Source organism: Talpa europaea, assembly GCF_964194135.1.
Source record: "Talpa europaea genome assembly, chromosome: 2".
Classification (NCBI taxonomy): domain Eukaryota; kingdom Metazoa; phylum Chordata; class Mammalia; order Eulipotyphla; family Talpidae; genus Talpa; species Talpa europaea.
The window spans coordinates 104,314,102-104,339,831 of record NC_140068.1 but is presented as its reverse complement, the minus strand read 5'-3'; the positions used below and the strand labels follow the sequence as shown (position 1 = coordinate 104,339,831).

The 25,730-nt window shown below is 55.1% G+C and overlaps 4 protein-coding genes across 6 annotated transcripts; 2 read left to right on the top strand and 2 right to left on the bottom strand.

Annotated features, from left to right (window-relative positions):
- Window positions 1–271: 271 nt before the first annotated feature.
- Window positions 272–2,062, bottom strand: PRRT1 (proline rich transmembrane protein 1; the record flags this gene model as incomplete). The annotated part of the gene is given in 4 exon segments (XM_084259355.1): window positions 272–448; window positions 597–782; window positions 1,383–1,997; window positions 2,000–2,062. Coding segments are annotated over 4 exon segments (1,041 nt in total).
- Window positions 2,063–4,541: 2,479 nt separating this feature from the next.
- PPT2 (palmitoyl-protein thioesterase 2) lies at window positions 4,542–11,970 on the top strand (the record flags this gene model as incomplete). Of its 2 annotated transcripts, XM_084228009.1 has the most annotated exons (10): window positions 4,542–4,579; window positions 4,849–4,997; window positions 5,477–5,695; window positions 5,950–6,103; window positions 6,795–6,890; window positions 6,978–7,085; window positions 7,897–7,980; window positions 8,098–8,182; window positions 11,590–11,644; window positions 11,827–11,970. In XM_084228009.1, the coding sequence occupies 10 exons, from the start codon at window positions 4,570–4,572 to the stop codon at window positions 11,968–11,970; spliced, it is 1,104 nt and encodes a 367-aa protein (XP_084084135.1). The 2 variants fall into 2 exon arrangements, with proteins under 2 accessions (XP_084084135.1, XP_084084134.1); XM_084228008.1 differs by lacking the exons at window positions 4,542–4,579; window positions 4,849–4,997 and having other exon boundaries at window positions 5,507–5,695.
- A 1,633-nt stretch (window positions 11,971–13,603) lies between these two features.
- Window positions 13,604–16,288, top strand: EGFL8 (EGF like domain multiple 8; the record flags this gene model as incomplete). The annotated part of the gene is made up of 9 exons (XM_084259353.1): window positions 13,604–13,628; window positions 14,433–14,559; window positions 14,748–14,870; window positions 14,959–15,071; window positions 15,159–15,254; window positions 15,365–15,535; window positions 15,666–15,745; window positions 15,828–15,981; window positions 16,233–16,288. The coding sequence occupies exons 2-9, from the start codon at window positions 14,459–14,461 to the stop codon at window positions 16,286–16,288; spliced, it is 894 nt and encodes a 297-aa protein (XP_084115479.1). The 5' UTR covers window positions 13,604–13,628; window positions 14,433–14,458.
- Window positions 16,289–17,566: 1,278 nt separating this feature from the next.
- Window positions 17,567–19,662, bottom strand: AGPAT1 (1-acylglycerol-3-phosphate O-acyltransferase 1; the record flags this gene model as incomplete). Of its 2 annotated transcripts, XM_084228161.1 has the most annotated exons (6): window positions 17,567–17,751; window positions 18,232–18,304; window positions 18,426–18,521; window positions 18,688–18,863; window positions 19,135–19,268; window positions 19,451–19,662. In XM_084228161.1, 6 exons carry the CDS (start codon window positions 19,648–19,650, stop codon window positions 17,567–17,569), a joined length of 864 nt encoding a protein of 287 aa, XP_084084287.1. The 2 variants fall into 2 exon arrangements, with proteins under 2 accessions (XP_084084287.1, XP_084084286.1); XM_084228160.1 differs by lacking the exon at window positions 18,688–18,863 and having other exon boundaries at window positions 19,214–19,268; window positions 19,451–19,650.
- Between the last annotated feature and the right edge of the window lie 6,068 nt (window positions 19,663–25,730).

Sequence of the window (25,730 nt, the reverse complement as noted above, 5' to 3'; positions counted from 1 at the left end):
AGGGTGGGAGCCTGGAGCGACTTAGGGTCCGGTGCTAGGCGGGGAGCTCTGAAAGCGGCGTCCCTGGGGGTGTGGGCTTTGGCCGGGTTCCTGGGGACCTGGATTCCGAGTGCCCGCAAGGCGAGTGGTTCCGTGGAGGCTGAGTTTAGGGTGTACTGAAGTCGGTCGCCCCAGAGGCGGGAAAGCACGGCGCCCTTGGGACCCGCGGCGTGACCGCAGAACGCGCTTGGGAGGTCGAGGGGCGTAGGGGGGGGCCAGGCTGGGGGCGTCCTTACGGATCCCAGTAATTCTCGTGGTGCTGCGCGGCAATGATGATGACTACGGTGAGGATGGTACAGAGCACCATGGCTGCAATGCCCACCGCCAGGGAGATGAAAGAGAAGTTCCGAGCCTCCCGTGAAGCAATCTCTGCAGACACCATGTCTCCGCGGGCCAAGGCCGTGCGCACCTGCCGTGGAGGGGTGGGGGAAGCTGATCAGATGACAGCTGCCTCGCCTGCGCCGCCCGGCCTCCCTCCAAGATGCTCCACCGAGGCTCAACACTCCCTGGGAATAAGAAAAACCCTGTGTGGCCCCCCCCCACCGGCCCCCCCCCACCTGCACGGCCTTGAAGATGGCGATGATGCCCGTAGGCCAGAAGCAGCAGATGGTGGTCAGCACGGCGATGGGCATGTAGTCGTGCGGCGGGCGCCTCGGTTCCAGCAGTGCCAGCCCTGGGCCCTGGGGCGGCGGGGGGAGCGTGGAGGTTACTCCCGTTCCCCCCGGGGTCCCGCCTGCATAGGGCTGTGGAAAGAAGGTTGGGGCAAGAGGAAGTCACTCCAACCCTCTCTAGAGCCCACCAACTTTGCTTCTCGGAGAACCTGATCATCGACTTCCCTCCCGAGAGTCCATAACAGAGGTTCTGCTCTGTTCATTGTTGTCATTCACCCTGTATTCTTGGGGGGAGGGGCTCCAACTCCCTCCCCCAAGGTATCCCATCAACACTGCTCAGTTCTTATTCAGACCTTGTTTCTGATCTCAGAGATCTACCTGCTGGTCCGGTCCCGCCCCCCAGTCAGTCCCAGATTTCTTCCCCCTCACCTCTCTGGCTTCCCAGGTTCCCTTCCGGCCCCTCAGCCCAAGCTGTTTCCTTCTCTCAAACCTCCTCTGGATCTCAAGGTTCTGTTCCCCCTCAGGGCCTGATCTGTGACTCCTCTTACCCACTATATCTCCCTACCCCCATTCCCAGGCTTTTCCCTACTCTCTCCTTCTCCAAGTCTTACCCCCCCCTCCCAGCATCACTTGATCCCTGATCCTGTTTATCGATCCCATTAGCCCCCATTGTGTTCCCAACTCCTGCTCCGTGGTGAGCCTCCCCCCACCCTTTGTCTCCCGGGTACTCACCGTGCCCACCGGGTAGACTGGCACGTAGGCAGTGCAAGGCTGTAGCTGCAAGGGGTAGCCCGGGGCTACGTAGCCCCCCAGAGGCAGCGTACCTACCGCCCCCGTGTGCGTGGGCACCACGAAGCCTGGGGCCTGGGCAGTATGGGAGGGCGCCGGTGGGGGCGGGGCGGCGGCGGGCGGCGGCGGGGGCAGTGGGCCCTCGAAGCGAGTCTCCTGTAGGTAAGGGTCGGGTGGCATGCGGGGCAAGGTAGCGCAGCCAGGTGGGGGTCCCCCAGCAGCTGGACCAGGGGGAGCATGGTGGGGGGGCCTCGGCAGCGTGGCGGAGGAGGAGGGACCGCGCTGAGCAGTGGCAGCGGAAGAAGCCAGGCCACCTGCCCCTAAGCGCGGGAGGGTGGCCGTGCCAGACTGGTGGTAATGGTGGTGGTGGTGATGGTGCGAGGAGGGGGCTGCCTGTGGGGGTGGGGCGGGAGGTTCGGCGGGGGGCTGGGGGGCATTGTAAGGTGGTGGAGAGGTGTGAGGGACTGAGTCTGGGAGGCCTGGGGGTGGTGAGCAGTGGACAGGGTATGGAGAGATAAGACAGACAGAGATGAGATAAGGAGGGGTTGGGAGAGAAACAGAGGGTCAGGGGTGAGAGAGATAATGGGAGAGACACAGGAGATGGGTGAGAAGCTGTCTCTCATTCTTGGGGCAGGAGAGGGGTATCTAGGCCATCTGCTTCCCTCTTCTTCCTTTTAGTCTAGTTTTGAGGTCATAACTCTCCTCTGCTCCTCTCCCCTCCTCAGCAGTGTGCACACACAGCTTTTCCGTGCAGACCAGGCTCCTTCCTTGGCGGCTCTGGGCTTGCCCACCTGAGCTAGTGCCCTGTGTGCTCATGTGAAAAAGTGCAACACGGTTAACATGTGCTCAATTCAACAGTTGTATAAACACATGTAGAATGACACCTTCCTTTCCTCTTAGCTCTTTTAGGGCAGACACAGAAAGGTCCTCGCATTTCACTGCCCTGACAACCTGCCCCCCCCCCCCCATCGGACCATGGCTTCATATTTCCCGGCTGGATGTCCCCATGTGGGCCAGTCTCATCTGTCCATCTGTCACTCCCAGTGATGCTCTCCCTGCAGTACCTGGCTGGTGCTAAGCCACTCTTGGACTCCCTCACCCTCTCAACCTGCCCCCTGCCCATGTTGTTGGCAAGGGATGGAGGCTGAGACTGAGGAGGGAAGGAAGAGAAGGGAGTGCTAAAAAAAGAGGAGGGGGCCTGGGGGGGTTGCTGAGGGCTGAATAGAAGGAGAATGGCACAGAACCACTCGCTAGGGAGAGAGGTAAGGAAGGGGGTTGAATTAGGATGGGGGAGAATCAGGAGCCCCTAGAAAGGGTGGGAGTTTTGTTCTTGTTTTTACCTGACTTTTCAGATGACATGCCAGCGGTTTCTCGCTAGGACGGTCCCTGCAGCTGAAGTCTGGGGTCTCTGGCTGAGGCTGAAGCCTGGGTGCATGGATTGCGCAGCCGGCAGCAGCAGCGCAGAGATGGAGAGATGAAGACAGCCGCGGGGGGCGGAGGGAGAGGGGGGGAGCTTAAAGGGACCGAGGCAAGGGAGGGGGAGCTCTTCAGATGTACCCCCCCCTCGGTCTCTCTCTGCTTTGAACCAGTCTTTCCTCCTCTCACCCCAGCATTCAAGCCCCCAGTTTGGGCTCCCTTGGAGTTGTCATGGAAACAGGGAGGCAAGCAAGACCAGGCAAGGTGGGTGGGATTAAGAGAAAGGAGGGAGAACTCTCTAGAGTGTTCCCCTCTAAGACTGGCTATAGTGATTATGTTGTGGGAGGAAGTGAGCAGGTGCTTCAAAACCCCAGTCCCCTGGGGATCTGGTTCACCCCAGTCAAGTCTCCCTGTCCTCGGCTTCCCTCAGAGTCCCTGCAGCCCCCAGGATCTTCTCCCAAATCCCTGGCCTTAATTCCCCCACTTCAGGAGACTGTTGTGTATGAAAGAGAACTGCGTGCAAAGTAGAGACCTTTGATAGCTTCAGATTGCAAGGTTCATGACCTCTACCTGTCATGAACTGAATTGGAAGGTTCAGTCTATAGTAATTTCAGGGTGTGGGGCCTGTGGTGGGCTAGGGGAGAGAAGGATGGAGATGAAGCTTGAAGGATGCTTGGATACTTTCTTCCCCCAGGGTGAAGTTGCTGGAGCACTTTGGGAGGAGGGGATGAATCAACTGCTAATTTCTGGCAGTTCTGTTTGGAAATAGGTGCTTGATTCTCCCCTCCCCCCCTTATTTATTGGGCTTCTTAGAGTTCCCGGGTCCCATAGCGTTCAGATACATTGCTTAACTACCTCCCCCCACACAGCCCAATTACCCCAGCCGCCACTCCCCAGTAGACTCGGGCGCACAGCGGTGATTGCAGTCTTTTTATTGCTCGTAGCTTGTGGGAGCGCCTAGATAAGGAGGGGGTGTGAATTTGGGCAGTCTACTGAGACTCACAACAATCGGGATTTCTGCAAAAACACAATCGGAGTATATTACCCGCCCCCCACCTCAGAACTTCCCAGCCCCCACCTAAGGCCGTCGCCCTGCCGGGCCCTCCAGCCCCTCAGCGCCGGCTGTGCAGTAAAAAGGCCCTCGCCTGGGTCAGTCCCAGCCCCAGAAATTTAAATCACGGCTCCATTACCGGTTGTTCTGGATTCAGGGTCATTCGCGTGGACCCCTAACCCCCCCACCTTCACCCCATCCTCACTCCACGCAAATCGGCGCACAAACTGTGTATACTGGGAGAGACTTTACATCGGCAAATATTCTGTGAACAGGGAGTTCAGACAGGCTGCGGAATCCCCGTCTCTTGGAAACCGTCTTTAAATGATAAGAGCCCAGGGCATCCGGGTGTACCGGCGGAGAGGTGCGATCCGCCTAGAGCTCGCGAGTATAGACGCGGTGGGAAGGTCTCGGTCGGGAGCCACCCACTAGGAGTTCCCGGCCACGGGCCAGGTCGTGGGGTCGCTCGCATCGGAAGACTCATCAAAGCCTCGCCGGCGTGAGTCAGCGCTGCCCCCGGGGCCCTCCGCCCCTTGGGGGCGAGCCGTGTTGCCGAGTGGTTGAGAGCAGGGCCGGAGAAACTGGGCCAGCTGCACTTTTAGCTCGAGGGGCCTCGAGGACTCTCCGCGTCTTTGGAGACAAGGGCACTACACGCACTTCAGAATGAAGAGTTGTAAGACGCTGACCCGGGCGGCCGCGGGCGGGCAGGGGGTGGGGTGGGGGTGGGGGTGGGCCCCGCCAGGGCTGGGTTCACCTCCCAGTCGCCTACGACGAAACGGGGACTGCCTTTCCCCAGTCTATCCCCCAGCACCCTGGGGAAAGAGAACTTCGTGGTCCGCAGCGGAGCCGCACGCCAGAATTGGGAAGTGAAACGAATGGAGGCCGGGTAATCGAATCTTGGGGTCGCGGGTGCAGCGGGGCCCGGAGAGGCCTTCCAGCGAGCCCCGGGACGTGTTTGCGTCCTCGTCCTCTCCCCCAGAGGTCTGAATGGATCGCTCCGCCTATTTCCTCCCCTGATCTTAGGGCGCAATGGAATATTCCATTGCCCCTCCGGTCCCGGGCCTGCGTTGCGGGGGACGCTGGCACGGTTGCCAGGGAAAGCCCCGGACGTGACGGCTAAGCGCGACCCCGAGCAACCTGCCGGCTCCCGGCCGTCCTTCCCCCGCGCGCGCCGCCCGCCCGCGTCCCCCGGCCCCGTGGGGTCCAGCCCGGGGAGCCGTGAGCGGGGGGCAGTGAGGCCCCGGGGCGCGCGCCAGCTGGAGTTTGCCCTCTCCAGGTGGCTTGCGCTGCTGTTCAGGGGTCGTTCTTGCAAAACTCCGAGCCGTGCCGAGCTGGGGGGAAGCCTTAGGAAGTTCGAGGCCTGGGGACCGTGTCCCCAGAGCGCGGAGCCGGGGGCGGGGCTTCGGGCGCGCCGGTGCGTCTGCTGGGGCGGGGGGTGTCTGTGGGGAGGCGGCCGGACGGAGCTGGAAGCCGGCTCCCTGGCGGCTAGGACCTGCAGCGGGTGCGGGCGGGGGAGGCTGGATGGCCTGGGGTCTGTTCCGAGGGGAGGCGGCGTTGTTATCTCTCACAGGCCTTCATCGCCCCCTTCCCAGGCGGGAGCATGCTGGGGCTCTGCGGGCCGCGGCTCCCCCAGGCGGGCATCCTGCCCCTGTTGCTGTTGCTGCCGCTGCTGCTGCTGCTGTCCACAGCCCCAGCGTCCCATGGCGCTTCCTACAAGCCGGTCATCGTGGTGCACGGGCTCTTTGACAGCTCATACAGCTTCCGCCACCTGCTGGAATATATCAACGAGGTCTGGAAGGGACACCCGGTTGTGGGTTGTGGGGGGTCAGGGGCGCCTGCAGTGGCTGGGGTGGGAGAATGGGAAACTGAAAGCCGCCGCTCTGGGCCTGTCCAGTTCCTCGCAGAACTGGCATGGGGGAGAATGGGGAACAATATCCCTGGTTCTAGTAGGCCACAGTGGGCACGTGGACGCTGGCGGGAGGAGCGTCTCTGCGGAGGGGCTTCCCCTTCCTTCCTGGCAGTGGCATTGCTCCCTTCCCACAGACGCACCCGGGGACTGTGGTGACGGTGCTGGATCTCTTCGATGGGAGAGAGAGCTTGCGGCCCCTGTGGGAACAGGTGCAAGGGTTCAGAGAGGCAGTGGCCCCCATCATGGCAAAGGCCCCTGAAGGAGTGCATCTCCTCTGCTACTCACAGGGTAGGTGCCCTGCCCTTCCCCCTTCGCCTAACCCCCAGTCCTAAGTCTGTCTGAGTCTTGACCCTTATCAGAGGGACACTTTCCTAGTATCTCCAGACACAACCACAGTCTGGAGCTCTCCTTTTCACACTTTCTGGCACCTGGGTCTTTTCTCTGTCTGTGGGCTTTTTCTGCTTTACCCAGACTTTTGGACATCAGGGATAATAGGGAGTAAAAAGCACCCAAGAGCTAGAGTCTAAGGACCCAGAATTTATTTATTTGTTTTTTATTTTATTTAATTATTTATTTATGCATACAAGAGCTGGGGTACAGGCCAGAGATGCAGGGGGTGAGAGGATTCACCAGAGACAGAGTGGGGAACAGAACAGGCAGAGGGACCAAAGTACATTGCTGAAGGGAGCAGCGGGCAAGTCAGGAGAGGTCTGCTGCGCCATGTGGGTTGCTCCTGGCTGGGGATTGAACTTGTGCTGCAGAAGCTGCGAATTGCTTCATAGTACGGTGCTTAACCCCCTGTGCCACCAGGGAGTCCCCAAAAGACCCAGAATTTAATTCTGGCTTTGTCACTTACATGACACCAGGTGTCCCTGTGCTGTCTTGGGCCTCAGTCTTCTTTCCAACTTTGTGCTGGGCCGAGGTGGGGGAGGAAGTACTGTCCCTAAGCCCATTCCCACCTGTGGTGTTCTGCTTCCAGGGGGCCTGGTGTGCCGGGCGCTGCTATCTGTCATGGATGATCACAATGTGGATTCTTTCATCTCTCTCTCCTCTCCACAAATGGGACAGTATGGAGGTGAGTGGGTGCTGAGGACTCCCTAGGGGGCCCGACTATGGGAGCACAAAGGTCTGGGGCTACTTGGCACTGCTGTTCTCTTGCCAGACACGGACTATTTGAAATGGCTCTTCCCCACCTCCATGAGGTCTAACCTTTACCGGATCTGCTATAGCCCCTGGGGCCAGGAATTCTCCATCTGCAACTACTGGCATGGTGAGTAAGGGACATCAAGATAGGGAAGGGGTATACTGGAGGGTAGAGCGGTGCCATCCCTAGGCACCACTTCTTCCACCTCTACCTAACCGATAGCAGCAGGGATGACAGGTAACGACACCTTAAACATGTACTGAGGACTCACTGTGTTGATGGACTCTGTGCAGAATGCTTTCTATGTGGCATCTCGTTTCCTCAGGAAGAAGAGTCTGGTGCAGGGGTCATAAATTCTATCTCTAAAGGGCGAGACAGTAAATATCTTTGGTTTTTCAGGCCACGTAATCTCTGCCAAAGCTATTCAGTTCTGCCACAGCAGAGTGAAAGCAACTGTCACCATGTGTCAATGAATGTGTCTGTGTTCCCATAAAACTGTATTTACAGAAACAAGCAGTGGGTTAAATGTCCCTCATGACTCATGATTTGCAAATGCTTGGAGTGGTTTTTAAGACAATGGGTGCTGGGTCTAGACTACTTGAGTTTGAAGACTGAGCCTGCTGGCTCACTTTAGACAAGTACCTAAACTGACTTTAGACAAGTCAGTTAAACCTGTGACTCAGTTTTCCTCATCTGTAAAATAATAAATTAACACCTGCCTTATAGGGAAGATATGAGCATTAAATAACTGAATGTAATGTCATTGAACAGAATCTGGTTATAGTAGGTGCCAGATAAAGGTGTCTGCGGTCATCTTTACTGTTACTATTGCTGGACGCCTTGTCTATTGCTGGAGCCTCCTGATTGGTCTTCTAGCCTCTGGTCTTGTCTCCTCTCCCTGCTTCTGACCATCTTTCTAACTGCTGTTTGTACCCAGACCCCCACCATGATGACTTGTACCTCAATGCCAGCAGCTTCCTTGCTCTGATCAATGGGGAGAGAGACCATCCCAATGCCACTGGTGAGACCCCAGGCTCATACCTGGCCTCCATTTTCTGCTTTTGTGACCTCCTGTGTTCCCCTCTCCAACCTGGCTGACCCCAGGACTGACTCACCTTCTCTTCTTCCCACCCTGCAGCATGGCGGAAGAACTTTCTTCGTGTGGGCCGCCTTGTGCTAATTGGGGGCCCAGATGATGGTGTTATTACTCCCTGGCAATCCAGGTAATAAGGAACTGTGTGGCCTGAGGATTGGCTAAGGATGCTCCCAGCCCCTCTAATTTTTATCTCATGCCTAAAACCGGCCTGTTCGTTCCATTGATCAGTTAATGTCCCCATCTTCCACTTATCCTGTCACCAGGACAAAATCCTTTAACCCCTTTTATCTAGCCAGTCACTAAGTCCTGCTGACTCTTAATTCCTTTCCATCCCTAGACACCCACTTTGTAAAAACATTTAACTGTGACATATTTACAGATTTACAGGTGGTTGCAAAGATAGAGAGGTCCTGTGTATCCTTCACCCAGTTTCCCCAGTGGTTGTATCCTGTGAAACTATAGCACAGTATCTAGTTAGGAAATTGGCACTGGTACTATATGTATGAATAGTCCCGTACCATTTGATCACATTTCTTACCACCTCTTATTTATCGGGACTACAGTGTCCTCCCCTCCATCCTGTTCTTCAGGAAAATCCATGACTCTGTGTCTCTTATAGATCATCATGTGTTATCTGAAATTTCACCTGAGCCACGTTAGTCACTAAACAAATACTTACTGAACACTGTTCTGGGCCCTGGAGATACACTGGTAAATGAAAGAAAAATTCCTACTATTAGGTAGCTTACATGCTGGTCAGGGAGACATAATAAATATGTCAGGTGGTGATAGGGTGAGGCAGGGGGGAGATTATTAATCTAACCATACAAAAGACACCCACCACCACATTTCTGTCACCCCCATTCTCTTCCATAAAGTAGTAGATTGAGGACTGGGCTAACACTCCCCCAAGAACCATTTTACAAAACACAGAAGGGGAGACACAATAATAGCAACAGACAAAAGAGGTGGAAATAGGACAACACACTAGTTGAGCCAAGGTTGTCATCTCTGCTATTTTCCTGTGGGATGCATTGGGAGAGGGAAACCCAGAGGCCCACGCTCTTTCTCATGGCCACAGGCTGCTGTGGAACCTATTTCAGATGGTGGCCCGAAATCCCCCTGGATGAGTTGTCATTTGAACAGAAATTGGAGGAAGTGAAAGGAGTTGTACAACAAATTGGGAGAGGAATAACTGAAGGAGTAGTATATGCAAATGTCCTGGGGCAGGGGAAGAATATGGAAGTGAGTGAGAGTGGAGAGCAGGGCACTGGGGTGGTGAGAGAGGAGGTGAAAGGTACAGGGACCCAGTTATGTGGAACCTGTATAGGGGAAAGGCCCTTGATTTTTATTTCTAAAATAGCATAACATAACATTTACCGTTTTAATACAATTCAGTGGTATTAAGTCCATTCACACTATTGTGTAAACATCACCTCCACCACCTCCTCCACCTCCACCACCTCCTCCAGAAATGTTTTCTTTTTCCCAGACTGAAGCTCCATCCCTATTAAACAATAACTTCTCATCCCTGCCTCCCCACCAGTCCCTGGTAATCAATGCTCTTGACTTTATATTCTGTGTGAAATGAGAATGAAGGAGTCACATCCCTTATAGTAGTAAGGGCTGGGATTTTTTTAATACTATCTCATGTCACATCCACAACAACTTTCTGAAGACAGTAATAGCCTTTTATGTACCAAGGCACTATTCTAAGTACATTCAAATAAAGCTCATTTAATCTGCACAACAACCCTCTGGGGGTAATTACTATTAGTTTCATTTGATACATACAAAACTTAGGTGCTAAGTGATGAAATAAGTAGCATACATTCATAGAGTTAGTAAGTGGTGAAGTCAGGCTTTCTGACCTAACCACAATATTTTACTTCCTCTTTGCAAAGGGAGGTATATTTAGGACAAAGGATAAAACAAGATCAAACCCACAGTGGGGAGTGTGGTAGAGCTGGCCTGCAAATCTGGGTCTGTGTGCCCTACTGCCCTCCTACACTGCCCTCCACATGGCCTCTGCTCCCAATCCAGGTCCCCGTGTACCCACGTGCCTCCCACCGTGGGCACACTCTGTTGTTCCCCTTGCCAGGCACAGCCTCCTCAGGTCAGGGCTGTCTCTGGGAAGCTTCTGTTGATGTGCTAAAACTAGGGTTGTGGTCCCTTCTCTTTGCTCCCATCACCCATCTAACTTAACCACTGTTAGCATTAGTTCTTAATAACCAGCATCTGCTCAGTGCCCTTGCCAGTTAAATATCCCAAAGGAAGTTTGAAGACCTTTTATTTTCAAATAATTTACTGCTGAAGCTATTACCAGGTGGTACAAAGCAATCGTGTACACTTTTTAAAAAAAATTTATACGAGCACTGGGTATGGTCAAAAGCGCGGGAGAGTGAGAGAATTCACCAGAGCCAGTGAGGAACAGAATAGGCAGACTGAAGTACACTGCTGAGGGGAGCAGCGGGCGGCAGGAGAGGTCTGTGTGCCATGTGGGACCCTCGCCTGGCGGCCGGGGATCGAACCGGTGCTGCAGAGGCTGCGGGCAGCTTCGCAACCCAGCGCTCAACCGCTGCGCCACTGGGGAGGCCCAATCGTGTACACTTTTCACCTAGATTTCCCAGTGTTATTTTACCCAGTGTTATTTTACTGCAGTGTCCTCTCAAGATGTGTGTGTGAACCCTTGGAGAGTGGGTTGCAGACATGATGTCCCTTTTCCCCAAAACTTCAGTGTCTGTTTCCTAGATCTAGGACATTGTTTTATTTATTTTAAAGATTTATTTATGCATACAAGAACTGGGGTACAGGCCAGAGGTGTGGGAGGTAAGAGGACTCACCAGAGACAGAGTGGGGAACAGAACAGGCAGATTGACTGAAATACACTGCTGAGGGGAGCAGGGGGTGAGTCAGGAGAGGTCTGCTCTGCCATGTGGGTAGCTCCCTGGCTGGAGATTGAACTCAGGCTGCAGAGGCTGCGGATAGCTGCATAGGTTGTGTCTTAACCCCTTGTGCCATCAGGGAGGCCCTAGGACATTGTTTTACATATTCACAATATAATTATCAAAACCAGAAAATGAACATTGGTCCAAGTACTCTATAGACTTGATTCGATATTTTAAAATTGTTCTTACAGAAAAAAAAAAATCAGTGCAAAGTCTAACCCAGGTTCACATAATTGCGTTCAGTTGTCCCTCTTTGGCCACTTAGCCTGGAATATGTCCTTAGTCTGTCCATGACATTGATATATTTGCAGTGTGTGGGTCAGCTCTTTTGTAGGATGTCCCTCAGCTTGGACTTGTTAGCTATTTGCTCGCGATAGATTCCAGGTTATACATTATTGATAGGGATTCTTCAGAAGTGACGCTGTTTTGCCAGTGTATCGCCTCGTGAGATACGTGCTGTCTAGTTATTTTGAGTGTCCTCCCTGCTGCCTGTCTCCAATGCACCGGTTGTGCGTTCCTGACGGACCCTAGCCCCTCTTGATTTTCTCCAGCTCTCCTGATACCGCCCTTCCCCATCTCTTTGTAGCTTCTTTGGTTTCTATGATGCAAATGAGACTGTCTTGGAGATGGAGGAGCAACTGGTGAGCCCCCTAGAATTACTTCCCTGTTTTCGCCAAACACCTCCAGCCTCAGTCTAGTCCTATCTGCCACCAATCTGGGAGCTTATGGGTTTGCCCTGTGGGGAGGGAGTCCAGGACACCAGCAGGAACTCACTATGTCTCTCTCTTTGTCTTTCTTCCATTTGCCTTTACCCACCTCCAAGGTTTATCTGCGTGATTCTTTTGGGCTGAAGACTCTCTTGGCCCGGGGGGCCATAGTAAGGTGTCCGATGGCTGGGATCTCCCACACGACCTGGCACTCCAACCGTACCCTCTATGAGACCTGCATTGAACCTTGGCTCTCCTGAGGACATCCCCAGGGAACCCCCAGGACACCCCAGCCCAGAGACCAAGTGGTGGCCTTGGATAGCAGATGCCAGGCTCTGGTGTGCCTGTGACCGCCTCATTGCTCCCACACTGCCCCCACCAACCAGGGCGCCCTTCTCTGCTCCTCTGTGAATGACAAATCCTGGCCTCCCCCACCTTGTGTCTTCTCATCTGGGGGCTGCTCCATGCTCTCCCATCTTCCCAAGGCCAAGATGGGACGTGAGAAACCAGGTTTTTTAACTTGTGGCTGCTGCTGCTGCTCCTCCATCTCTGGCTGTATAGGAGGGGAACCCAGCCTCTGCCCACCACAGGGGTCTCCTTCCAGGCCACTCAGGACATTTTTAGCTTCTGTTCTCCCCATGTTCCCTTTTTCTCTGAACTCCCCTTTCGTCAGCCTTCCCAACCCCCAGTAAGGACTACTCATGAGAGTGAGGTTGAGGCTCTCCTATGAGGACAGTTCTGTTCTTGAAGTATCAGTGTTGGGGAATATCTGTGGCCTGTGAGGCCCATCTCAGGTTTGGGGATCCCCCAGTCCCTATGTTCAGTGTTGGGGTACCCCCGGGAGCCTAGTTTCTTTGAGGCCCCAGCCCCTTTTAGCTACCCTTGAATGGGTGTTACTCCTGTATTTATGGAAATAAAGTTCCATTTCCTCAATTTGACTTGGCTTATTTCCAGGTGAGGGTGACCTGGCTCCCCAAGGAGGGTGGGGTTGAAGAGCCTCAGGCCTGGGTGCCCGGATGCCTAGTGTGGGGTGGGGGCCCCCTTTGTGTTTCCGCTCTCTCAATGCCCATTCTGTGTGGGTTCCTGGTTCTCTGCGGGTTCTTTCCTGCTAAGGACAATTCTCTTCCTGTCCCAGCCTAAGATGGGGGGCTGAGCCCAGGGCTCCAGTGCGTTGTGCCCTAACCACATGGGTGGAATGCGACTGCCACCCCCAGGCCAGACGAGGGGGCTAAGGGTCAGGATGGGCATCTGTTGTGCCCCTTTTTGACCTTTTGTGGGCCAGAGCTGGGTGAGGGGCTGTACAATGAACCTCCTCTTCCTAGAAAGGAGGAATTTTGGTGGAGACAATGGGGCCCTGTGTGCTCTGGCATGGGGGAGCAGCGGCTGACTCAGTGCTGCTCCCCTAGGCCTTAACAAATGTCATCAAGAAATGGGGACAATTTTCCCCTTAGTGCCCTGGGCTGCCCCCGGCGCCGCCGTTGGTGACGACTTGCCCTTCTTTCCTCAGCTGATCTTGCCTGTTCTCCCATGACCTGACCCTACTTTGTTCTCTGCCAGCTCTGCCTCTCTCCCTACCCTCCAATTCTCCCCCAGTCTGTGTTGGGTTGAAGGTGGGGAGGAGCCAGGGCCAGCGGTGCTGGTGTTATAGAACCAGAAGCTTCTGCTGATTTGAGGGGTCCCTCTGCTGATCAGAGGGTTGGGAAACCCTTTACTGGGGGTTGGGTGGGTGAGGCTATTAACACTTGGAACCCACTGAGCTGACCTAGCTGAAGCCGTGGAGGCGGCTTGTGGGAGGGGGCAAGAACGGGAGGCCTCTGTCTGGCCCGGCCCCTCCTCTCCATTGCAGCCCGCCCACCAGTTTGCACTGCTGTCGCTAAGGCTGGTCTGCCTGAAGTCTCCCGGAGAGAGGGAAAGACAGGTGGGAGAGAACGTCAGTGGGGAAGGAATGGGGGTCACTCAGAGCCTTAGAGGGAGCATGAGTGGGGGGTTCTGTATGAGTGAGGGATGTGGGTATGTGAGGGCAGTAGGGATGTGTTTATGGTGTGGAGTCTCCAGGGGCGTGGGTGGGTGTATTAAGTTGTGAAGGGTGTAAGGGTGAATATCTGAAGATTGAAGATGTGAAGACCAAGGCAGAAGAGTGTGTTAGAGGCGGTCTGAGGGGAGGGCTGATGGGGGCGGGGGGCGGGCAGAGGAGAGGTGGAAAAAGTATCTTGTCAGGGAGCTTGAGTGATGCTGCATGGACCATCATGCGCTAAAGGAAGGGGCGGTGTTAAATGTCCACTCAGGTGTAGACAGTCCTGCTGGCTAGTGCAAGTGTGTATCTGTGATTGTCCTGTCCCCCTTACAGGGCACTAGCACCTGCTCTTGGAGCAGCTGGAGCTGGAGAAATTACTAGTTGCGGGAACGGGCCTCTCTTCACTTTTTTTTTTTTTAAGATATATTTATGCATATAAGAACTGGGGTGTAAGCCAGAGGTGTGGGGGTGGGGGGTGGGAGAATTCACCAGAGACAGAGTGGGGAGCAGAACAGGCAGATAGACTGAAGCGCCCTGCTGAGGGGAGCAGCGGGGGAGGCAGGAGAGGTCTGCTGCACCATGTGGGTAGCTCCCTGGCTGGGATCAAACTCTGCTTCAGTGGCTGCAGATAGCTTCATAGTGCTGCGACTTAACCCCTGCACCACCAGGGAGGCCCCCATTCTCCCTTTCACTTCTTCTTGCCCACAGCTGGCAGTCTGCAGTCAAGGAGAATCATGGGGTCCAGGGCTGAGCTGTGCACTCTATTGGGCGGACTCTCATTCTTCCTGCTACTGATGTCAGCCCAGGGGGCCAAGGGTGGATCCCTTAAAGACAGGTGACAATGGGGTTGAGGGCTTTACCAAATCTGCTGGGGTGGGGTTCCACTGGCAAAGACATTTAGAATTGTAGAGACTATCACCATGGGGTAGGCCGCTCAGTGGAACCTGGAGGGAGATGGGACTCTGGACTCCCCGCAACCTGGTGCACTCAATGTCTCCTATCCTTCACCACACATGGGTCCAGTCAGGGGGTCTGCTCCAAGCAGACACTGGTGGTCCCGCTGCGTTACAACGAGTCCTACAGCCAACCCGTGTACAAGCCTTACCTGACCCTGTGTGCTGGGAGGCGTGTCTGCAGCACCTACAGGTGAGGAAGGGGAAGCCTGGGCCCCAGGGTGTCTCAAGAAGCCCAGCCAGACCCTAGGCCAACGTCTGGAATGGGCACTGTGTTCCAGGACCACTTACCGGGTGGCATGGCGGGAGGTGAGGAGGGAGGTGCAGCAAACCCACGCAGTGTGCTGCCAGGGCTGGAAGAAGAGGCACCCTGGGGCACTCACCTGCGATGAAGGTGAGGTGGGGTCTCCCAAGGCCTGGAGGGAATGCTAGGGAGCCTGGCGTTGGTCCCCGGCTGAACCTCACTCCCTGTGCACCACAGCCATTTGCGCCAAGCCCTGCCAAAACGGAGGCGTCTGCATTCGGCCGGACCAGTGCGAGTGCGCCCCCGGCTGGGGTGGGAAGCACTGTCATGTGGGTGAGTCTGCTCGCCTTCCCGCAGCGGTGGTGCCAGGACCTCCCGCTCCACCATCCACCTGGCGCCCGGCCCGCCCCAGCCCTCAGCCCCATCCTCTCTCCCGTAACTAGACGTGGATGAATGCAGGATGGGCGTCGCCCTCTGCTCGCATGGCTGCCTCAACTCTGCAGGCAGCTTCACCTGTGGCTGCCCCCAGGGCCTGGTGCTGAGCCCAGACCAGCGCACCTGTGTAGAGGGCTCTCCGGAGCCCCCAACCAGTGCCAGCATCCTCAGCGTGGCAGGTGAGCAGATGGGAGTTGGGGACTTGGGGAGTGCTGGGGAAGGAGGTGGGCAGGAGTGGGGGGTGGGGACCGTGGTGATGAAATCCCATATCCTTTCCCTCTGCCCCGCCCCCCCTCCCCCCCCCCCCAGTGAGGGAAGCGGAACCAGGTGAGCGCACCCTGAGGAGGGAGATTAGGGAGCTGCGAGGGCGGCTGGAGCGGCTGGAACAGGTAAGTAGCGGCCTCTGGGACCAAGTCCACAGGGAGGTGGCGCCCGAGTCCCAGCGGCCTGAGGCTTCTCTTCCCCTTGCAGTGGGCCGGTCAGGCTGGGGCCTGGGTCCGAGCGGTACTGCCTGTGCCACCCGAAGAGCTACAGCCTGAAGTGGTGGCAGAGCTGTGGGGCCGGGGCGACAGGATCGAGTCTCTCAGCGACCAGGTGCTGCTGCTGGAGGAGAAGCTGGGTGCCTGTGAGTCTGCCCCTCATTGCCTCACTCCCAACCCCCGCTGCCCCAGGCCACTTCCCTAATTCAGTCTTCTTTCACCTCCATCCTCCCCCCAACTTCCCCAGACAGCCCCACTTCCCCACCCCTTCTGGCAAGTCTCCAATCTGGTGATTCCACTCATTGTTGAGTGAGAATATTAAGTCTCTCAAGTGCCCACTGCCCACTCCACACTGGAGGCGGCCCCAGTGTCTGCCTTTCTCCTTGCCGTTAACCAGGCTCCTGTGAGGACAACAGCCTGGGCCCAGGTCTCCACCGCAGGCGGCGGAGATAAAGGAAGCAATAAAGGAAACGCTGCAAAGCCCCTGCCCCCTAATTTATACAGAAAGTGGACTCACTAATCCTTTGGGATTGGATGGCTGGAGAGCTGCAGATTTTTATCTGCCACTAAGAGGCAAGGAGCACCTTGCCTGACGAAGGTGGGCAGACTGCCTGGGCAAGAACTGCTCCTTCAACTCCTTAACAGACACAGCCAGAAAGTGCCCAGATCTCTCTGAAGCTTTATTCTTCATTTCTTGCTGTTATCCAGATAATTAATAAAACCAACCACGCAAAACTGGGTCCCACTCTTTCCTTTTGCTCCCAACCCACCTCCCCTGTTGTGGGCACAGGTCTGGGGTGGGAGGCAGGGAGTGGTTAATGCCATAGGGAGGAAATGAAAACTGGCTCAGAGAGGGAAAGCCTCAAAAGAAAGAGAAATAAATTAAAAGCCCTCCTATCCCCTCCAGCCAGGGTTCAGATCCTTTTCCCAACTCCCCAGGAGCAAAGCGAGTGCAGCACCTGATGTCTGCCTCTTCCCTGGTGTCTGTTTAGAATGGAGCAGCCAGGCTGCAGGGGGCTGGGTGGGGCCAGGACCACCGAAGAACTGTACCACAGGACAGGAGGAAGCAGAAATGTGAAGACCAAACTGGCATCCAGGAGTGTGCTCCACCCTGGGCGCCTGGGCACAGGCGGGGATGAGACCTCTGAGTTTGAAGAGTCCGGCCTCCGGACAGGAGGCTCCACGGAGGGAGGGTGAAGATGCTGAGGAGTGTTGCCAGGATCAGCCTGGGAGGAGTGTTCCAGGCATCAGCTTCCAGCCACAGCATGAGTCTTCCTCACAAAAGGATGAGTCCACTGATTCCACGGACTGGGGGGCGGCTTGGGGAACTGTTCCATAGAATGGATGAGTCTACTGGCCAATGTGGGGTGGTGGACGGGGAGAGACCACAAAGGAAGAGAGTCCACTGGGGACAGGATGGAGTGTTCCCACCCTGTGTAGGCTGAGCCACTGGAGATAAGAGGGAGGCAACCTTCCCACAGACAAGATGGCACAGGAGGTGGGTGGGGTCAGAGTGGAGACGGCACCGGCAAAGAATCTGGGGGCAGGGAGGTGGGAACTGGGAAGGGGCAGGGAGTGGTGCTGTATCCACATTCACTTCAGAAGTTGAAGATTCCAAAGAAGAGGACAAGTGGGGAGAGGGCAAATGACAAAGAGGGCTTCTCAGCCCTATTTCAGGGCCCACTGGCCTGGGAGGTCTGGGAAGGAAAGTTGGGGAGATGGGAGGGGAGCTCAGAGCCGGGCCTCTGCCACCCCTCCAGGCTTCTTCACATAGTCACCCCCACCCCGGCCATCGGTGGAGATCTCCCGGAAAACGGTGAGCATGGAGTGCCGGACTCTGTCGGCCAGAGCTGGGACGTCGTCTGGTGTCAGCCCTTCTGTGGGCACTGGAGGCAGCACCCGTACCTGACATCGCCCTGGAGGGGATGAGCACTGTCAGGGCCTGCAGACCCAGGCTTCTGCCCACTGTTGGGGCCGTTTCTGAGCCTCCCTGCTACTGTTTCTCAACCTTTTAGTTCTCTTCCCCTTGCCCAAGACAACTATCCTTTGGCTTGCTGCTCTTGAGGCACCCCCTGCACACAGCTTCCAGGTACCTCCGCAGCACCCTCGCGGCCCCCACTGCCTAGGTATGGTCTTTCCTACTGAGTTGTTATTCTTATAGCTTTGTACACACAGGTTTTACCGTCCCTGCTAGACGGCAACAGCCCTTCCTGGAGGGGCCAAGTGTCACCCCCTTAGCATAGTGTGATGAGTGCTTAACAAATACTGGCTGACAGTCCTGTGGATATCTCAGTTCTAACACTGACCAACCCTCCCAGCCTCCTAGGGACATCTCTCTAGCCTCTCCCATGGCCTTGTTGACCAGCCCCAACACCGGATCTGCTCAGAGCCCTCACCAGAAGTGAAGCGGCGCTCCTTCTTGCAGTAGAAATCTTGATAGGATGACATGACGATGGGGACAATGGGAACCTGAGGAATGGGAAGAGCGATCGGCTCACAGCTCCCTTCCAAGCCCCCTATGACAAGCCTGTGCCAAGAGGGGAAGGGATGGCGGGGGCTGGAGCTCAGCAGCAGGAGAGCTAGTACTCACCTGGGCCTGCACTGCAAGGTGAAAGGCGCCACGTTTGAAGGGCAGCATGGAGCCATTATGATTTCTTGTGCCCTCGGGGAAAACCCAGACCCGCACCTGGAGAAGAAAGAGCATCAGGGAAGACACACACATATGGAGGGGTCAGAAGATGTTTGTGAGGCTGCAATGGGACCACTGAGGCCCTCTGGCCCTGCATATTAGTTCATTGACAGCTGTTCCACTCTAGAACTGCCCCAGCCCCCATTTTTCCAGGGTGACTCACGTCCTGGGTGAGCAGGGTCTGGGCAACCTCAGACATGACACTGATGGCATCCCCAGTACGCTTCCGGTCAATGAAGATGACTCCTGCCAGCCAGCAGGCCAGTCCAGCAGAGCCGGCCCACAGCAGCTCCCGCTTGGCAATGGGCACACAGCGACCTGGTAGTACCTCCATCATCCCTTGGGCAGAGGCAGGAATGGGGTGAAGATCAGGGGGTAGGCAGCCTACCAGCCCAGGCCATCACCCACATTACTAGGGACTGGAGGTAAAGGAAGACGGAGGCTGGAGGTAGGAAAGGGTGCTGATGAGGGCAGTTCTACCCCAGGGAGAGAAGCTTGGGATGGGGGCAAGGCGGCCACATCTGAGTTAAGGACCTCTAGGGAAAGCAATTCTGGGGGGGTCCAGGAAGAAGGACATGGTTAGAAGGTATGCCCTACGGAGGGGTCTCACCGAGCAGGTCGAGAGAGCTCTGGTGGTTGGACACCACGACATAAGGTTGTGAAGGAGGGAAGTGGTGAGCCCCTCGCACCTCCACTCGGATCCCATATAGGTATTTGACATGGAGCAGCATCAGGCGCAAGATCCTGTGGGGTCAAGGCAAGGGATTCCATCAGGATCCACTGACATCCGCCTGCAAACCTCGGCTGCCCCCACCCCACCATCTGTGGGGGCAGTGCGGCAGTCCTCTCCCCTTCCTGGTCCCCGGGCCTTCCCCATCCACAGCTCACTCTGACCCTGGGGTTCCCTCATTACCCAACCCCCTCACTTCATGTTCTCAACGTTGCGTCCTCGCACAGCACACACGGGGATGGCAAGCACAGCCAGGAAGAGGATCCAGCCATTGTAGAAGGCCATCTTGAAGAAGTACTTGGCACTGGGGCTGCAGAACCACAAGGCAGGCAGCAGGAAGAGCAGCAACAGGAAAAGCAGCAGCAGCACCGTCCATACCCCGGGCCACAGCTCCATTCTGGCCACCTGCAGGGGACAGGGAAGGGAGAGTGGACCCGGTCCCTGGAGGAGAGCAGGACATGCAAGGCACACAGCCAGGGCTGTGAGGCCAAGGGCAGCAGACACAGAATAGGGCCAGAGTTCCCATGGATGGGGCGGCGGTGAGGGTGCTGAGGACTGCTCTCTCATCCCTCTCCCCCAAGACTCCAGATGTATTCAGACAAGAGACACATGATAATAAGCGGACAATAATAATGACAGCTAACACTTGTTTTATAATGGTCTATACCTGCACTGTCCAATATGGTGGCCACCAGCCACATGGATGGCTACAGAACACCAGAACGTAGCCTGCTGTGAGCTGAGATGTGTGGAAGTGTAAAACACACCTGAGATTTCAAAAACTGAACAAAAAACAACATAAAAAAAATCCCATTGGGCCTCCCTGGTGGTGCAGCGGTTGAGCGCTGGGTTGCAAAGCTGCCCGTGGCCTCTGCAGCGCTGGTTCGATCCCCGGCTGCTCCCCGGCCACCGGAGGAGGGTTCCACATGGCGTGCAGACCTCTCCTGCCGCCCGCTGCTCCCCTCAGCAGTGTACTTCGGTCCTTCTGCCTGCTCTGCTCTCCACTCTGGCTCTGGTGAATTCTCTCACCCTCCCGCGCTTCTGACTGTACCCAGTGCTTGTATAAATAAATAAATAAATCTTAAAAAAAAATCCCATTAAAAATCTTTTATTTTGATTACATGTTGATCAACACCATAAACTTTTGGACACACTGTTCAATAAAACATACAATTAAAATTAACTATACCCTGTTACTTTTTACCCTTTTTGGTATACTTACTAGAAAATTAAAAGTTATACATGTGGCTTGTTGGATGGTGCTGTCTATATACTGCATTAAATCCTTAAATGATCCACTCAATTTACATTTTATAGGAAAAAGGCCCAGAGAAGTAAAGTAACTTACCTGAGATCACATGGTTGTTGAGACAATTCCTAGCTTGAGCATAAGCAGCTCGTGTTCCTAACCCCTTGGCTACACTGCACTCACACACACACAGCGCACAGCAGATACCGTACGAGTGACAAGATACCCGTGGACATTCTCAAGAGCTAACTGGCAAGAAGGAAGGCTCTGTCACCAACACAGTCATCTGGAGACCCATCCACATGCATCCAGAAATTTACAATTGCACCCAGAGATAGATGAAGGAATGTAAATGCATACCTAGAAAAATCTCCCTCCACTAGGCAGCCTCCCCCATCCCAGAGAAACCCACAAACATACCAGGAGTAGCTATATCCATCAATCCTGCCTCCACAGGCAGGCAGCCACATCTACCAGCCTTCCTCCCTCTCTGTTAGTGCTGGAAGCAATTTGGTCAGGCAGCTACAGTCATCAAGTCTCACCAAATTAAAAAACAAAACAACCCAAAGCCATGAAGGCAGAGTCATACCACTTGTCCCAGGAAAGAGCTCTCAGGAAGAGGAGGCCCTGGGCACTGGAACCTGCCTTCTAGGCTTTTCCTCCTTCCTCCACCTGCCTCACTGCTGGGGGCAGGGTCTTTATTCACAAAAAAGGGTGTTCAGGCAAATAAATACCTGTTGTTCACAGTGAGGCCATGGGCACTCTCTTCCAAGAACAGGAAGGGCTAAGCTCAAAGGGCAGCCCATTGCCGAGAGGCCAGCAGCTCCAACCCATTCCTGCTGCAAGTTCAGACCTGCTTTTCTCCCCTGGACTATTTGCAAAAGACTCCTCTCCCCCTCACACCATTCCGTGACCTCTTGTCTTCCACATGACCACCGACATTTTCCTATAACACAAATCTGAGGATTTGTTTTGCCCAAAAGCCCTTTTGACAAGTTGACATCTGCTCAAATCTCTGGCCACATCCCCACAAAAGCCTTTTTTGCTCCAGTCAAGCTGATTTACTTCAGTTCCTCAGACACACCGTGATCCTTCATACTTCTGTGCTGTGAACATGCTGTTTCCTTTAGCTTAAATGCCTTCTGCCTCTTCTTCACTTGCCTCACACAGTGTCACAGGTTTTGTTTGGGCAAAACAAAACCCCGCTTGAACCCCTCCAGGCCTGGGCTTTCATTAAGCCTTTATCTTGACCACTGGTTCTCAAAGTATAGAACTGCAAACCCTTGACCCTTACCCCAGATTTTTTGAACCAGAAATTCTGGGCGTGGGCCCATCAATCTATAGTTTAACAAGCCCACCAGGTGAATCTAACGGCACTTGAGTTTGAGAACCACTGATCTGGACACCACACTGTGTAACTAGCTGCTTGCTGGTATTTTTATTTCCTCCCTAGTCTGTAAGTAGCTTGAGGACAGGACTCTGTTTTATCCCTGTGGCCAGGTGAGAAAGAGAAGGTGCTCAATAAACATCTGCTGAGCAAATTATAAGGCTGTCCACCACCCACTCAGCTGTAATTAATGAGATGACAGTTCTTATTAATCAGATATGAGGCGCCAAGAAAGCCATGAACACACCATGTCCCACAGTAACCTCCTCTGAATACACATGTACGCTATGTGGCCCGAGCAAGCGATAAGTGCCATCTCACACACGACAAACAGAAAGGGGATCAACAGGCCACACACGGGGAAAGGTCATCAGATACAAGGCAACAGTACAAAGAATGGGGGGCAAATAACATGCGTGGCGGGGCTGACCCTGCGGCAAGCCGAGCTCCATGGGCACAGCCTGCACTTTGCACTGGCCACTGGGGAGAGAGAGTGAAGACTCAGGCCAGACAGATCAGCAAGGTAAGGCATGTGGATTTGCCTCTTTGGGAACTTGGAGGCCCAGCCACCTTCTCTAAGGCTTGTTATTAAGCGCCTTTCAAGAGCAGAACCCACCAAGAATTTCTAAACACAATAGGGTGCCAAATGGGTAAATGAGCACAGCTCACAAAACACACTGCCAATAACTTGACGAATATAGTGTGTGTAAACAGGAGCACACATGCCATGAACACGTCACATCGGCGCATGGTGTGAAGGGGCACGCACGTGTGCGGTGTGAACCAAGACTGGGAAAACACGTGCAGCAGAGACTGACCCCGAGACGAAATGAGGTGTGCTGGCCAGCTAAGCCACAGAACCCCGCATGAGGACTACCGCATACGGTGGGTCTGTGGACATAACACGGGAGCCAAACTGAGGTATGATCTTTACACCCTTAAACAGGCAAAAATGAAATGTGCAAGAAACCCCATCATAGATAAAATAATGAAAGCTCGCACACTTGAACATATTGCGCCTAGATCTGAGGGATGGACATGACATGGGAATGGGCAATTCTAATGGAAAACATCATCATATTTCTCCAGTTCATGGTTAACACAGGGCAACCGAGCTGCACACAACTTACTAAACATGTCAACAGCACACAGGCTCAATGTAGAAAGCACAGTCCCCCCACAAGGCATCGGGGTATCAGTAAGGGTATAGCACAGTGTGGAAGGCCACTGAGAAGCAAGAGATCCTGTGCCTAGATGGAAACAGAGGTATCTGAGGGCATTCCTAGGCAGCAAATTCTGCTGGGAGAAAGAGAGTAAGTAATAAATGCCTTCACCCCGCCCCACTGCCCGGCTCCCCAAGAGTGGTGTGGGGCCAAAGGGCAGGAAAAGGAATTTGGTAGTGTCAGGATTTCCTCTCCGGGATTCCCTGTCCACACCCCCATCCCAAATTCACAGAGACTCCACCTCTCCTCCCTCTCTACCAGTCTTCCTCCCTCTCAGGCCCCTTCTTTCCCAGCAACCCTCTCCCAGTCCGCCCTCCGAGACCCAATCTTTCTCCCATCCCCTCCTCCAAGTCCCTTTCAGCACCCTCCACCCTCCTCCACCCATCCCTTTCCGCCCCCACCTCAGTGGGGTGGGGGGCCTGGGGGGCCGGCCCCCTCCCCAGCCAGGCTGCGGCAGCGGTGGTGGCGGTGTGTCTCTGCCTCGGTCGGGGTGTCGGTGCCAAGGGGGCGACAGGATTTGGGGGTGTCCTAGCCCCGGCCGATGGAGGGGAGGTGAGAGTGGGAGGCTGGGCCCATAGCGGCAGGAATGGTGGGGGGTTGGCCCCCTAGCTCCCTCCCTCCCTTCCTGCTGTCTCTGAGGGCTGGGGCTGCTGCCGCCGCCGCTATCCCCCCCCACCCCTCCCCAACGCCTGCTGGTTTCCGGGGCCGGCCAGGAAGTAGGGGGCGGTGATGGGCGGCCTGTTTTGCCAATCGCCTCCCAGCGACCCAGGCTTCTCCTTCCCACATCCACCAGGCTTCTCTGGCTGGCTTTAGAGCTCAGCAGCTGGGTTCTGCCTCTGGCTCGCTCAGGCTCCAGCTGCATCTCTTTCCCCCCTCCAACTGCCTTTCAGTGCACACAGCTGTGTTTCTTGGGGCTGTCTTCCTTTCTCGGCTCTCGCCTCATTTCCCATCAGCTCTTCTCTTCCAGCCACTTTTACTTGGTTTCTCTCGCTCTCCTTGACTCCCGGATCGGCTGCTTACTCCCTCCAACTCCTACTCTTCTCCAAAAACTCTTTCCCTGTCCCCCATTCTATTCCAAACATTTATCAAGCACCTACTTATACGCCAAGCACTAGTGCTCCCCGTCTTTTTTTCCTCCATCTCTCCCCAACTCGTTCTGCGGTGCCCTTATCAGTTATCTCTGCTTCTTTGCCCACTATCTTCCAGCAGTTCAGGCCCCTCCTCCACCCGCCTCTCTCTGGTCTTTAAAAAGAAGGGACACTCTCAGCCCCAATCCCTGCACCTTCAACGCTTCATTAATGAGTACCTTTTCTTCCTTCGAACCTTCCTCACTGTCAGTCTCCTTACCCAAGCTGATTCAGCCCCTCTCCCCAACATAGAATCTGGGTGCACCGTTTCATCCAGTGGAAACTGGGCTCCTTGGGGGAAAAGAGGAAGAATGCTGATTCCTAGGGAATGAGCACGCTTCTGTAGTTTTGTAGCCAGGGGGTTGGTTTCCTCGCCAGCCCTTACCCACCTCTCCCCAGACTCCCGCTATACCTTTGCCAGGATCATGCCATCACTCCTCCCTCCTTGGTCTCCGATAGCTTTCCCTCTCAGTAACTTTTCCCCAAACCTCTTCAGACCTCCCCTGCCCTCCTCAAGGAAAACTCCCAACCTCTCACCTTGCCTCACTTGAGTCATGTGGGACCTTTTATCAGGGTACTGCTGAACAACCCTCAAGCTGAGCCTGCCCTCACTCCTAGACACACCTTTGCCCTGCATGAGTTTACACGCACTGAGGTAGAGAATGTAAAGAACTCTGCTAGTGGGAGGGCTGTTACCTAGTTCTGCTCCTTGGGTCACAGTGAGGGTCACTGACTGTAGGAAAAGGCCAAACTCGGACGAGAGGCCCAAGCTCTGAAGCAGCTTGCCCAAGTCCCGGGGGTCGGGCCCGGGAGGAAGACCCCAGTGCGCCCGGGCATATTACAAGAAGGAAGGGGCGGGCCTAACCCCATTCCGCCAAGGGTCGCCTAGGAAAGGGGCGGGCCTTGGCCCTCGGCCCCGCTGGCCGAGGGGTGGAGCTAGAGCTTTTCTGCTCTTAAGTTTTGTAAACCCGAGTCGAGGTCAAAGTCGTTCTACTCTGTATCACAGGAAGGGACGGGTGGGGCTCGAGTCCAGCTCAGCTCTGTAAATCACCTAGAGGGGGCGGGCTGGTCGTCCAGCCGAGGGAGAAGGGTTAACACCAACACGGCAGACCGACGTCCACACCATCCAGACCTCGGCCTAATCTTAGGTCTGCTCCCTGCTGCTCTGAGAGGGAGGAGCGAGCCCAAGTTCTGCTCTCTACGTCACCGAGGGTGGCCGGAGCCATTTTGAACCCTGCGACCCTAGTGTTTGCCCTCTTTGCCGGCGCTTCGCTGCCTTTCCCCATCTCGGCCAATCAGAGGCGAAAGAAAGGGTCCAATCAGCCGAGAGAGTCCACAGCCAGAGGACCCGGATGAGGCCCAGTCGAGGCCTTTGAACTCCAAGCCCCGCCAATTGTAGGGCAGTCACCATGGCGACAAGATAGAGGTAAAGGGGTGGGACCAGAGAAAGAGCAACCTTCAGGGTATTGGCTCGCCCCTTCCCGCCTCCT